The following is a 15599-nucleotide window of genomic DNA, read 5'->3' on the forward strand; positions in this document are numbered from 1 at the left end:
CTTCAACAACCTGAACTTTCACTTCCACTGCTGCTTAACTACCACTTTCCATATCTTTTTGTTGCTGAGGATAGTGGTTGCCACTCTACACTCCACCGTAACTCAGGCTATATTAGACCATTCTAAAGCTGAAATAGGCATTAGCACATCACTTGTATAGGAAAAACCTGATAGGTTGAAAAAAAGTACAACATTTTCAAGCAACAGTAAAGACATAATTTCTTCAACTTTTCACCATTCAGCTTTCTCTTAAACCTCTCTGGAGGGCATTGACTCAAGATCTGGTACATCATGACAGATCTTCAACATCTGCCTAATGATCACTGCTTAACTATGAGCTAAGACAGTAAAGATTGTCAGGCTATTTGACTACTTCTTAAATGAAAAAAGGCCACTGAATTTCATGGCACTTTCAACTCACTGCTGTTCCAAGCTGGAATCCAAAATGCAATCCAAATCTTTTCTCATCTTGAGACAGAAAATCATACCTATCCCCAAATCAATTCAATTCCATCCTAGCAGAGATCGTTGTTGCAGATCATTCAATTAATCCAGGCTCTAATTGGTCTTTGAACTTCAGGTATATACTAAATATTTTTAAAACATTGGATTAATTTTAACACTAATGTGCTTTACTTTAAAGAATAATCTCCCAAAGCATTAATAAATAAAAATATAGAGATTAACTCTTGATGTTGTTACGTTTTCTAACTACCAAAATGATTACCCTCACGTTTTCAGAAAAGAAATAGAACTGCAATCCAGATACATCAAATATTACTCTTGTACCTTGGATATCGTCCCTGCCATTGAAACATTTGGTCTTGTATTCTGAAGAAATATAATAGGAATGCCTCTCTGGTCACAAAGTTGTACAAAATGGCTGCCTTTTAATGAGGCATTATGTGTGAGTTCTCCGTTGTTAGCCACAATTCCAACAAGATGACTGAAAACAAAACACATTGTATTCACAGTCAGGTGTCACAATGTGCACATAATTCAGCATACATAATCACAGTTAACACCTCACTCTGAAAATCAAAAAAGGAGTCTTGAGGAGATTCATATTTAACAATTAAGCCTCAACAGTTCTTTTGGTTCCAAAGATTCACTACTCTCAGGGTGAAGAAATACCTTCTCAACTTTGTCTCTAATGATAAACACAAGAGATTCTGCAGATGTTGAAAGTTCAGAGCAACATATACAAAGTATTGGAAGAACTCAACAGGTTAGGTAACATCTGTGGACATTTTGGGCCAAGACCCTTTATCAGAACTGGAAAAGGAAGAGGAGAAGCCAGAATAAGAAGGTGGATGGAAAGGAAGAAGAACAAGAAGGGGATGGTGAAGCCAGGTGGGTGGGGAAGGGAATGAAGTAAGAAGGTGGGAGATGATAGTTGGAAAAGGAAAAGGACTGGAGAAGAAGGAATCTGATAGGAAAGGAGAGTGGACCTTGGGAGAAAGGGAAGAATGAGGGGCACCTGGGGAGGTGATAGGCAAGTTAGGAGAAGAGATAAGGAGGAGCCAGAGGGGGGAACAAAAAAAAGGGGAGGGGGAAAATTACCAGATCTTTACCTTCCCTACCCACTTTCCAGTTTCTGCAGGGATTTCTCTCTCTGTAATTCCCTTGCCATTCATCCCTCCCCACTAATCTACCTCCTGGTACTTATCCCTGCAAGCAGTAGAAGAGCTACACCTACAGATTTACCTCCTTCCTCACCTCCATTCTGGGCTAAATGTGACAGTACTTTACCTCCAAATCCATTGGAGTTGTCTACTGTGTTGAGTGTTCACGATGCGGCCTACTCTACATTGGTGAGACCCAATGTAGATTGGGGACCGTTCTGTCGAGCACCTTCGGCCCATCTGCAAAAAGCAGGATTTTCTGGTGGCCAAGGTTTTTAATTCCAGTCTCCATTCCCATTCCGACATATCAGTCTGTGGCCTCCTCTACTGCCACCATGAGGCCAATTTCAGATTAGAGAAGCAACACCTCAACTACGACTTGGGGACCTTGAACCTGATTATATGAACATCAATTTCTCCAACTTCTGTTAATTTTTCCTGCTCTTCCTATCCCATCTCCCCTCCTATCAGATTCTTTCTTCTCCAGCTCTTTAACTTTTCCACCTATCACTTCCCAGCTTCTTAGTTCATTCCCCATCCCCCACCTACCTGGCTTCACCTATCACCTTCCAGCTTATACTCCTTCCCTTCCCTCCACCTTCTTACTCTGGCTTCTTTCCCCTTCCTTTCACTCCTGAAGAAGGGTCTCTGCCTGAAAGTCAACTGTTTATTCATTTCCACAGATGCTGCCTGACCTGCTGACTTCCACCAACAATTTGTGTGTGTTCATCTTGAATGGCTAACTCTCTATTTTGAAACTGTGAATCCAATATGGACACTAGATTAGAAAAATATTACATCTAGCTTCTTAAGTTTTGTACTTTCAGTAAGATTACACTCATTTTTAATTGCTAATAAATTCAGACCTTGTCAGCAGTGTCCACATCATACAAAATGAAAAAATAAAAGTAAACTATGTGGTTTAGTACCAAACCACATTCTGGTTGTTATTGCTGCTCCCATGCTTCTCCCAGACTGGGATTCCTAAATGAGAGGCTCATAACAGGTATCTAGAGTGCTGGATATTCCAAATGCAATGCAAGCATATTACATCAAACACCGAAAACTTTCAACTTCCTTCTAACATCAAAGAATCCACAAGCAATGGCAAGAAATTTGTTGCTCTGGCTGAAACCAGATAATCACAGATACATTTTCAAGCCCAATCCACATTTTGACATTTTGGGGAACTTGACTATTCCTAAATCTTTTAATTTTTCCGAAATTAAAGATGCTAACTGAATATTTCTTGCATTGAATCAATTTTTATATATTGCACAGAGATTAATATTATACCCATTAAATGGCAATGGACTCATTTATCAAATCACTTAAAAAAAGAACAAATTTAAATGCAACATTATTCACCAAACCAGAAAACCTAGGTGTAAATATGAACATACCTGTCTACTTTTTCATTATGTTCCACATGCTACTGCATGAGAGCAGAAAATGTAGGGTAAACTAAATCTACACATTACAGTTTTGGATTTTTAAAATTGCAATATTTTCTTAAAGAATTAATAAATGCATAGTACTTAATTTTTCACTAAATATTTTTGTGTTTTACTGAATTTTACATTCTTATGCAAGCAAATTATAGGCATCAATAATGAGCTCTCCTACAATTAAGAAATATATTGCTTCATATTAAAAATTTGTTCCCATTAATTCATACATTTTCTGAAACAATGAAATGTAATCCTTTATGTTTATTTTTTAAAAGCGTAAGAAAAATTAAAACTTTGACAGCTATATAAATTTCGGCAAAACACCTACACCAAAAAAGGATGTCAAATATAAATAAAACCAAATCTTAGAAGCATTTCAATATACATCAGCTATTATTTGAATATTTAGTGATTATGACTAAGGATTCATTTCTATGCTGTAAATGCAAAGCGTAAATTGGCACTCACATTCACAAAATTTAATACCAGCTAAAAGGAGTATGAGAAAAAATATATAACAGTGTGTTAGTATATGAGAGCTTTGTCAAACTGAATTAAAGTGTACTTGTTTTATTGGCTGCTATATTTCTTTCTGGTTCATTTTACTGGATGGCCAAGACAGAACATGTTCGATTTTGGCAACTTTCACTCCAGTGTGCATATATTTTTGATAAAAGGAAACATCAAAACACATTTTTGTTTAACTTCAAAATATATTCTACTTGAATAATCCATTCACAAGGTTGTTCTTGCAATATTCTTGCAATCTAAGAAAACTAAGCTGAAGGATCAAGACAGCAACTCATGTTGTATTGTTGTAAAATATTTTCGGTTTGCTTTGATACCGATTACACAACCTAGAATAGGTACAATCCAAGTTGAATCACTTTGTGTTAGATTATTGGGCTAGTTAGTGTAGCCATTCTGATTACTGCTTCAGAGCTAGGGAAGTGCAAAAGTAACCAAAGACACATCTCCAACGGCTGTTCAATGATTCAAACTGAAAACTATGTATATAGTGTTGCCAAGAGAAGATGCAATCACACTCTGCTGTAACATATTCTGTGATTGAATGACCTCCAGATGCTCATTATGGTAATTCACATGTGTTTAGTTACTGAAGAAGAGTTATGGGATTGCAATTCAGAGAGATTTGACTCTTTTACGAGACTATTTAAAAAGCAAACAAAATAATTGTGATAATTGTTAAGTGCAACAGATCCACCTAAGGAGCCAAAAAAAATTACAGTTTGTTCTTACAATGATGTGAATGAATTAGTATTATTAGTATGCAGATCTTGTCAGAGAAATAATTGGCAAAAATTAACTGTTAAAGCAGAATTTTCCCTGTTGCCTGACTGTTACAAGCTATCCTGTATGATAGGATATATTGAGAAAAACAAGCAATTAGAGCCATGGAAACAGGCCTCTCCACCTAGCTGGTCCACATTGACCAACATTCCTATCTAAGCTAGTCCCACTTGCATGCATTTGGTTTGCATACCTCTAAATTGTTCCTATCCACGTGCCTAAATTGTTTCGATCCTTGTCCAAGAAAAGATCAGCTGGTGCTTTCACTCTTGATCAGCATGCATTGACTTTGGTTGGGGCAAAATTTATCTGAAATATTTCACGCTATACAGTACTCATCCCTAGCTGGTTCCCATTGCCAAGCTCGTGTGAATTAGGCAGCATCACATCTATGAAACCGCATCCTAGGAAGAGATCAACATACTAAGAGAAATATACTGTTTCTGTCCTTATTGATGCTACATGACCTGCTGAAAATTTCCCCGCAGTTTGCGCTTATTTCAAATTTGCAACTTCTGCAGCATTTTGATTTTCTATTAGGAGAAACACATTGTGCCTGTGTGATCCTATTTACTAATCTATGCTTGCTTGCAACTGGAAGCCGGAATCAGTTTAAACTAATTAAATAAGGTTCATGAATTTTGGCACTCAACCCTGGCGCTCATATCCTCTCTTAATTTGCAAATATCTATTACAATGGGATTTTCGTGTTATGAAACAGATAATCCTCAACTATTACACAAGCTTTTATTTATCAAGATGAAGCATCAAGAATGACAAGGCAGAGTATAGGCAAGCTGAGAAACAGAAGAATGGGTAAGGTAAAATGTGAAAAGTGACTGAAGTACCTAGCTTGTGCGATAAACCCCTGAGGATTAGAAATATTAAATAAGGGAAGAAAGTAAGCAGCTCTAATTAATCCTGGGAAAGAAATAAGTTACACTAAGAATCTGTAATAATGTCTTTCCTTTCGCAGGGTAGTGTAATAGGGAACAAAAGCAAGTTTAACATATCACATTTGATATCTATAAAAAATCTCTAAAATATTATTGTCAATATGGAAAAAGATTTGGTACTAATTTATGATTTGTCACAAAGAGGTCTAGAGTATCAGCTGTACTTTGTAACATTCAATTCGGTGAGGAAAAGGAGGAGTGGGAAGGAAAATATTATATCCCCAATGATAATATTTTTCTTTAATTCAATCCAAGAGCATTTGAGACTTGCTATACATATGCCCGCAAATAGGAATAATATACAAGTTGTGGATGTGCTTACTTAAAACAAAAAATTGGGCCTGGAACTTGTGTATCACTCTCACTGCTCAGAACATAAAAACACCATTAAGATCAACTACAAGAAACAAGAGCAAGGGTCAGCCACTCAGTCCCTCGAGCTGGCTCCACCATTATTCAATTTCATTGCTGATCTTCTATCTTAGTGACACTTCCCTGCACTATGCCTCGTCCTTTGATTCTCTGAAAATCCAGAAATTTATCCATCTATCTTTGAATATAGGCTGAGCTTCCACAGCCCTCTGGCATTGAGTATTTCAAAGATTCACCACCCACTGTGCGAAGAAATTTCTCCTCCTCCTCCCTGCATCCAGCCTATCAAGCCTGTAATTTAAATCAGATCACTTCTCATGCTTCTCAATTTTTGAGGCTACTGCTCAGTCTGCTCAAGTGTTCTGCATGCAGCAAACCTGCCATCTCTGGAATCAGTCTGATAAGTCTAGTCTGCACTTCCTATATGGCATGTGCAGACCAAAACGCTACACAGTGCTCCACATGTGATCTTACCAAAGGCTATGCAACTGCTGTGAAATGTCCTTACACCTATGTTCAAATCCTTTTATTATAAAGAATAACACACACTTTGCCTTCATATTTTCAGTGCTCACTGTCTTTTCCCAGGGTTAGTGGATCAAGAACCAGAAGGCATAGGTTTAAAATGAGAGGGGAGAGGGGCAACATTTAAAAAGAACTTGGACATAGATAGGAACAGATTAAAGGAATACAGACCAAGTGCAAGCAAGTGGGCCTGGCTTAGACAGGAATCTTGGCCGAAAGGCCTGTATCCATGCTGTATAGCTCCACGACTCTAATTGCTTGTTGCACCTTCAGTGGCTTATGTACAAGCATACTGAGATTTCTTAGAATATCAATGTCACTTAGAATATTCTGTTTAAAAATACTGTTTTGATTACCTCACATTGATCCACATTAAATTCCATCTGTCATGTTTTCACCCACTTTCTCAGCTTGTCCATACCCATGAAAGCCTTTTCAAAGCTTCCTTTGTACTCAATTCATTTACTATCATCGACAAGCTTAGACATATTACACTTGAACACCTCAGCCAAATGGTTAATGAAGGGTGTGAGGAGCTGGGCCCAAGCATGGATCTCTCACCAATATCAGCCTTCTTGCCAAAGAAGGCTCAGTTGATTCTCACAATAATTGAAAATCGGCCTGACCTGTTGAGTACTCCCAGCATTTTCCGTTTTTATTTCAGTTTAATCCCACATTTTATTTTCTGTCCGATAACCAATTTCTACTTTCTGAGAAGTTTGCAAAGATCTGGCATGTCATCTAAAACTTTGACAAACTTTTATAGATGTGTGCTGGAGAGCATATTGACTGTTTGTTTCACAGCCTGGTATGGAAACACCAATGCCTTTGAATGGAAAAGCCTACAAAAATTAATGGATACAGCCCAGTCCATCACGGCTGAAGCCCTCCCTACTACTGAGCGCATCTACATGGAGAGCTATCGCAGGAAAGCTTCATCATAGGCCCCTACCATCTATTCTATGCTCTCTTCTCACTGCTGCCATCAGGAAGGAGGTACAGGAGTCTCAGGACTTACAACCATCAGGCTCTGGAACCAGAGGGAATATCTTCACTCACACCACCACTGAACTGTTCCCACAACCTATGGACTCACTTTCAAGGACTCTTCGTCGCATGTTCTCAATATTTATTGCTTATTTATTTATTATTATTATTTTGCTTTTTTTGTTTCTTTGTATTTATGTGAAAGCCTGCAAGAAAATTAATCTTGAGGTGGTAGATGGTTACATACAGTATATGTACTTTGATAATAAATTTACTTTGAACTTTGAATAATCAATCCATTTTAGAATTTTCTTCCCAATCCTATGTGTTCTAACCTTGGACTCATAGAGTTGTACACTACAGCACAGAAACAGCCCATGAACCATGCCCATCAATAAGCATCCATTTTATTCTCCCCACTTCTCAACTCCCACCAAACTGTACCACTGACTGACACACTAGCACAAATTACGATGGCCCACTAGCCTAAGAAACTTCATGTCTTTGGGAGAAAACCCAAAGCACCTCGAGAAAACTCACACTTTTTGGAGTGGCTGTTGTGAGATTGCCCAGTATAAAGGTGGGAAGTCAAATCACAAACAAGAGAAAATCTGCAGATGCTGGAAATCCAGACAATGTACACAAAATGCTGGAGGAACTCTGCAGGCCAGGCAGCATTGTGCGTGTGTTGTAACGGTGGGAAATTGAGGCTTTGACAAGGAAAGGTAAGGTTTTATTTTCCTGTTCATCCTTAGCAGTTGACTCAGTGTAAGCAGGGTGACAGTTAAAGCACTGGAATGCTACTTCTGCAACATGTGGGAAGTCAAGGATCCTCACTGGTCTTCCTGATGATGACATCTGTGGGAAGTGCATCCAGCTACAGCTCCTGACAAACTGGACGCGGAAAGCCTTATAAATATGATTTTGGAACAACAAAAATATACTGGCTTCAGTATATTGACTGAGGTAGTCACATCTAAGGTGCAGGCTTCAGATAGATGGTTGACCACCAAGAAAAGTAAAGGGAATAAGCAGACGGCGCAGGGTCCCCTGTGGCTATTCCTCTCACAAACATGTATAAATACTGTTGACGGGATGTTCTTTCTGGGGTTAGTAGCAGTAGTCAGGTTTCTAGCACTGTGAACATATCTGAGGCTCAGAGGGAAAGGGTGCAGTTAGACTGGGGGAGAGTGATAAGAGACTCAATAGTGAGCTAGTTAGACAGGAACTTCCGTGCCCGCAGAAGAGATGCCAGAATGGTGTGTTGCCTCCAGGATGTGAGGTACAAGGATATCTCTGAGTGGTGCAGAACACCCTCAAGCAGGAGGGTGAACAACCACAGATCATTGTACATGTTGGTACAAACAACAGAGGTAGAACAAGAGATGAGGTCCTGTAGACTATGTATCGGGAGTTAGGTAAGCAGTTAAAAAGCGGGACATTGAGAGTAGTGATCTCCAGATTACCCTGATGCCTCGAGCAAGCAGGGTCAGAAATTGAAAGAGGCCAGATGAATGCATGGCTGAGGAGTGGATGCAGGGACAGAGATTCAGGTTCTTGGACAATTATTATCTCTTCTGGAATACAGGTGTCTTTACAAGAGGAATAGTTTGCATTTGAACTGGAGAGGGGCCAATATCCTCGCAGGTAAATTTACTGATGTGTCACAAGAGACCGAAAAGCTTGAGCATGTAGATATTAAGGAAGGGGAAATGTTGGAGCTTTTGGAAAGCATCAAGTTGGATAAGTCAACTGGGGCTGGACAGGATGTACCCCAGGCTACTGTGGGAGGCGAGGGAGGAGATTGCTGAGCCTCTGGCAATGATCTTCGCATCATCAATGGGGACAGGAGAGGTTCCAGAGGATTGGAGGGCTGTGAATGTTGTTCCCTTATTCAAGAAAGGGAGTAAAGATAGCCCAGGAAATTATACACCAGTGAGTTTTACTTCAGTAGTTGGTAAGTTGATTATGAAGATTCTGCGAGGCAGGATTTATGAACATTTGGAGAAGCATAATATGATTAGGAATAGTCAGCATGGCTTTGTCAAAGGCAGGTCATGCCTTACGAGCCTGATTGAATTTTTTGAGGATGTGTCTAAACACATTGATGACGGTAGAGCAGTAGGAGTAGTGTATATGGATTTCAGCAAGGCATTTGATAAGGTTCCCCATGCAAGGCTTACTGAGAAAGTAAGGAGGCATGGGATCCAAGGAGACACTGCTTGGTGGATCCAGAACTGGCTTACCCACAGAAGGCAAAGAGTGGTTGTAGGCAGGTCATATTCTGAATGGAGGTCGGTGACCAGTGGTGTGCCTCAGGGATCTGTTCTAGGACCCCTACTCTTTGTGATTTTTATAAATGATCTGGATGAGGAAGTGGAGGGATGGATTAGTAAATTTGCTGATGACACAAAGGTCGGGAGTGTTGTGGATAGTGTGGAGGGCTGTCAGAGGTTACAGTGGGACATTGATAAGATAAAAAACTGGGCCGAGAAGTGACAGATGGAGTTCAAACCAGGTAAGTATGAGGTGGTTCATTTTGTAGGTCAAATATGATGTCAGAATATAGTATTAATGGTAAGACTCTTGGCAGTGTGAAGGATCAGAGGGATCTTGGGGTCCGAGTCCATAAGGCACTCAAAGCAGCTGCGCAGGTTGACTCTGTGGTTAAGAAGGCATACGGTGCATTGGCCTTCATCAATTGTGGGATTGAGTTTAGGAGCCGAGAGGTAACGTTACAGCTATATAGAACCCTGGTCAGACCCCACTTGGAGTACTGTGCTCAGTTCTGGTCACCTCACTACAGGATGGATGTGGAAACCATAGAAAGGGTGCAGAGGAGATTTACAAGGATGTTGCCTGGATTGGGGAGCATGCCTTATGAGAACAGGTTGAGTGAACATGGCCTTTTCTCCTTGGAGCGACAGAGGATGGGAGGTGACCTGATAGAGGTGTACAAGATGATAAGAGGCATTGATCGTGTGACTTTTTTCCAGGGTTGAAATGGCTAGCATGTGAGGGCACAGTTTTAAGGTGCTTGGAAGTAGGTACAGAGATGTCAAGGTTAAGTTTTTTTACGCAGAGAGTGGTGAGTGCGTGGAATGGGCTGCTGGTGACGGTGGTAGAAGAAGATACAATAGGGTCTTTTCAGAGACTCCTAGATAGGTACATGGAGCTTAGAAAAATAGAGGGCTATGGGTAACCCTAGGTAATTTCTAAGATCAGGACATGTTTGGCACAGCTTTGTGGGCCGAAGGACCTGTATTGTGCTGTAGGTTTTCTTTGTTTCTATGAAAGTTTAAACTAGATTGACAAGGGTTGGGACTCTGAGCAGCAGCAAATCATGAGATAAAGCAGTAGCCTACAAGAGTAAGTTTAGCAATTAGGATAGCCAGAGGGATAGTATAAGGAGGGAAATTAATACTCAGCTAAACTGCATTTATTTCAAAGCACATACTTAACAGGAGGCAGTCGAACTCAAAGAAAGGATTGGGTCTGGGGACTGGGATGTCATAACCATGACAGAAACTTGGCCGAGAGAAAGCAGGGATTGGCAATGCAATGCTCCAGGATACAGATCATACAGACATGACAGAGGTAGAAGTCAGTGAGGAGAGGATTGATGTTTTTTTGTTAAGGGAGGATGTCACTATAATCTTAAAGCCTGTAGGCCAAACGCAGCAAATTGTGACTAGCTGGCTGGACAATGTGATTGGCTGAAGGGTCTGTATCTGTGATGTATTGCTCTATGACTCTACAGATGTGGACTCCAGAGAGATAGCACTCTATTTCAGGACCAAATCCAGGTTGCTGTACTGTGAGACCACGGCTCTACTAACTGCACCATTGTACCATTTTTAATCGACCAGTCTCCCATATCGGATCTTCTCAAAAACATCTCTAACATCTAAATATCAAGAACATTAACACCTGAAGGAAGACAATAGCTGAAGCCATTAAAATTAGTTGTGAAAGCTGTTGGTTAGATTAATGAGAGGTGTGAAAAAAACCATCTGTTTCTGGCAGTAAAAGGTTCTAGTTTATTTTGAGAGCTGTGCCTCATTACTACACAGACATCAAACTGCACACCCTGAACAGATATTCTATAGCAGCACACTTAATGGCACAATACTACACGTCACTGGGGACAAGATTGAAAGATGGTAGCTTAGTGCTGTGGGTGTGTAGAAAGCTGATCATGGAGGAGTGGGCAACAAAGTACCTTTGTTCTTTTGGCATTCCTGTTCCTTCTAACACCAATATCATCACAAAATTAAATATTCATTTACAATATGAATTGTCACTTTCTTCTTAATACCACCTCCTCTCTAGCTTCAACTGAGCAAAATAAAATTGGGTCCCGAAGGATCTTTGCCCAAAGCGTCAACTGTTTGTTCATTTCCATGGACGCTGCCTGACCTGCTGAGTTCCTCCAGCATGTTGTGCGTGTTGCTATAGAAATTGTGTATATTAACTGTTCACATTCTGTGGGATTGTCCATCTAAATCACCTAGAAGTACCACATAATTCATAGGACAGTGATTTAAATAGTGGAAACACTGAAGGGAATGCCCCAATTTAGCCAGAATGGTGCACAATGATTTCATTTCCACTATGCCCTATTCCTATCAGACAAACCAGGTTAATAATCAGCCCCCATTTCTGAACAACTAAAAGGATTGCTGCATCTTTTAATAATCTCTTCACTTGTTTAAATACGCTAGATAAAGTAGTTCAGCACTATGTTATGGGAGGAGCATTAAGTACAGTTATTGTTTTTTTCAATAAGACAGGAAGTGAAATCCAGTAGTTAAAAACATCAAATGTAAAGGAATAAAAGAAGATGTAGAGACATCAGATACCTTGGAAATAAAATGAAGTTATTCAGCAAATAATCTAATAGAAAAGTCATAAGAGTGTAAGATATAGGAGCAGAATTAGGCTATTGAACAACTTCTTCAACAGGTTCGACAGCTCAATCTCATCCTCACCACAGAAATCCACACCAGGCTTACTTCCCTCACAGGAAAATAGCCACTCACAGGAGACCTTGCCCACGCCCAGGATTACGGCTGCACAGGTGGAAGGTCAACTGAGGAAGATCTGTACCAGCAAGGCGGCTGGACTGGATGGAGTTTCCCCACGATTACTGAGGGCCTGTGCGACTGAGCTGGGAGAACCACTACAGCGCATCTTTAACATGAGCCTGGAGCAGAGAAGAGTACCCAGACAGTGGAAAACATCCTGTATTGTCCCGGTACCGAAGAAACCACAACCAAAGGAGTTGAATGACTTCAGACCTGTTGCCTTGACGTCGCACGTGATGAAGACCATGGAGCGGCTGATAATACAGAATCTGAGGCCACAAACCAGGCACGCCCAGGATCCTCTTCAGTTTGCGTATAAGGAGAAGGTGGGAGTGGAGGATGCTATCACGTATTTGCTGCACAAATCACTCTCTCACCTAGAGGGGGTCAGTTGTGCGGTGAGGATTACATTCCTTGACTTCTCTAGTGCCTTTAACACCATCCAGCCCAAGATCTTAAGGCACAAACTAACAGAGATGGGAGTAGACTCTCACATGGTGGATTGGATAGTGGACTACTTGACAGATAGACCTCAGTATGTGCGGTTGGGAGACGGTAGGTCTGACACGGTGGTCAGCAGCACAGGGGCGCCGCAGGGAACCGTACTCTCTCCGGTCCTGTTCACCCTGTACACATCAGACTTCCAATATAACTCGGAGTCCTGCCATGTGCAGAAGTTCGCTGATGACACGGCCATAGTGGGGTGTGTCAGGAATGGACAGGAGGAGGAATATAGGAAATTGATACAGGACTTTGTGATATGGTGCAACTCAAACTACCTGCGTCTCAATATCACCAAGACCAAGGAGATGGTGGTGGACTTTAGGAGATCTAGGCCTCCTATGGAGCCAGTGATCATTAACGGAGAATGTGTGGAGCAGGTTAAGACCTACAAGTATCTGGGAGTACAGTTAGACGAGAAGCTAGACTGGACTGCCAACACAGATGCCTTGTGCAGGAAGGCACAGAGTCGACTGTACTTCCTAAGAAGGTTGGCGTCATTCAATGTCTGTAGTGAGATGCTGAAGATGTTCTATAGGTCAGTTGTGGAGAGCGCCCTCTTCTTTGTGGTGGCGTGTTGGGGAGGAAGCATTAAGAAGAGGGACGCCTCACGTCTTAATAAGCTGGTAAGGAAGGCGGGCTCTGTCGTGGGCAAAGTACTGGAGGGTTTAACATCGGTAGCTGAGCGAAGGGCGCTGAGTAGGCTACGGTCAATTATGGATAACTCTGAACATCCTCTACATAGCACCATCCAGAGACAGAGAAGCAGTTTCAGCGACAGGTTACTATCGATGCAATGCTCCTCAGACAGGATGAAGAGGTCAATACTCCCCAATGCCATTAGGCTTTACAATTCTACCGCCAGGACTTAAGAACTTTTTAAAAGCTATTATTAATGCTTTTTGAGATAGTGATTTAGATGCATATCATATTTTTTACTGAGTTAAGTATTGTATGTAATTAGTTTTGCTACAACAAGTGTATGGGACATTGGAAAAAAGTTGAATTTCCCCATGGGGATGAATAAAGTATCTATCTATCTATCTATTTGGCCCATCGAGTATGCTCCGCCATAACATTATGGCTGATCCATTTTTCCTCTCACCCCAATCTCCTGCCTCCCCCCCCCCCCCCCAATTTCTTCATGCCCTGATCAATCAGGAATTTGTCAATCATTGCTTTAAATATACATAAAGACTTGGCCTCCACAGATGCCTGTGGCAATGAATTCCACAGGTACACCACTCTTTGGCTAAAGAAATTCCTCTTCACCTCCATTCTATAAGGACATCCCTCTATTATGAGGCTGTGTCCTCTGCTCTTAGACTCTCTCACCAGAGGAAACATCCTCTCCACATCCACTCTATCAAGGTTTCTCACCATTCAACAGGTTTCAATGAGATCACCCGTCATTCTTCTGAATTCTAGTGAGCCGGAGCCATCAAATGTTCTTCAAATGAAAAGCCATTCAATCCTGGAAATCATTTTCATGAACCTCCTTTGAACACTCTCCAGTTTCAGCACATCCTTTCTAAGATAAGGGGCCCAAACCTGCTCACAATATACCGAGTGAGGTCTCATCAATGCTTTATAAAGTATCAACATTATATCCTTGCTTTTATATTCTAGCCCTCTTAAATGCTAACATCGCATTTACCTTTCTCACCAGTCTCAAGCTACGAATTAACCTTTAGGGAATCCTGCACAAGGACTCCCAAGTCCCTTTGTACCTTATTTTTTTGTATTTTCTCTCCATTTAGAAAATAGTCTACCTTTTCATTTCTTCTAGCAAAGTGCATGACTATATACTTCCCAACACTGTATTCCATAAAGTATATAATGCTTGGTTAAATTCAGTATTATTTTAAATAAAAAAAGAAGAAAACTGCAGTCTATTATTCCTTACCCTTTAATTTGAGCAAAGCCAGTTACCAGTGTGGTCCCATACAAAGCTTTGAACTCCAAGAATTTACTTCCATCTGTCAAACGACTTAGTATCTGTAGAATAATAAAAACTTTTAACATTCAGTATTTCATTACTCAAAAATGCATGTGGCTAAATTGATGCTACAAGGAAATGGACATAAATTAATTTAAAATAATAGCGAAAACCACGTCTTTTTTCATTCATTACTTCAAATGCAGAAGACAAATCAAAAATAGCATAAGTTCACCATTATGCCATTTTCTTTTCAGTTTGATGAGCAGGATTGCCATTCTGTTTGAATGCTTTGCATATGCAGATTCTGCTCAATCCAGTCAGTTTTTCCAGCTTTCAGGGTTTTTTGTTCCAGGTTCCAGCATTTGCAGCCCAATTATTTTATACTACCACACAAACATTTACAGAAACTAAAGCTTTTACAAGTTGTGTACCCTGAGTCAAATATTGCAATAAATGCTTCCATGAACGACTTTCTAAATATATTTCCTAGCTGCTTCTGAGCTACATGACTAAATATACCCAATCCTTGCTATGCAAAATTATCTGATCTCTCTTGGTTATCGTTGGGTTATGCTCTTGCTCATTACCCAATGTCTCTTAGTATTTATTTCATACATTCTCCTAGACAAAGTACCGGGTAGCACATATATTGTTAGAAACAACCTCTTATGTGGTTAATTAACTTGAGAAGTAGAGTACTGGAAGAGAAAACAACTGAGCTAAATAATCTAGTGAAGTGCAAAATACATTTTCTAAACAACAGGTACAAAAAGAATTTCTCCCTCATTATCCTTTGAAGATTGAAGGACCAGACACCAAGCAAATGAGGTAATACAGTGATT

At 40.4% G+C, this 15599-nt stretch overlaps 1 protein-coding gene across 1 annotated transcript in view; it reads right to left on the reverse strand.

Annotated features, from left to right (window-relative positions):
• The window catches only part of LOC140737035 (biotin-dependent 3-methylcrotonyl-coenzyme A carboxylase beta1 subunit), a 60047-nt gene that overhangs the window by 6393 nt on the left and 38055 nt on the right, over positions 1-15599 (reverse strand). The window contains exons 8-9 of the mRNA XM_073063142.1: positions 14722-14813; positions 790-946 (exon numbers count right to left, since the gene is read on the reverse strand). Of these exons, the coding sequence (XP_072919243.1) occupies positions 790-946; positions 14722-14813 (249 nt within the window). The remainder of the gene's footprint in view (positions 1-789; positions 947-14721; positions 14814-15599) is intronic.

Source organism: Hemitrygon akajei, chromosome 12, assembly GCF_048418815.1.
Source record: "Hemitrygon akajei chromosome 12, sHemAka1.3, whole genome shotgun sequence".
Classification (NCBI taxonomy): Eukaryota; Metazoa; Chordata; class Chondrichthyes; order Myliobatiformes; family Dasyatidae; genus Hemitrygon; species Hemitrygon akajei.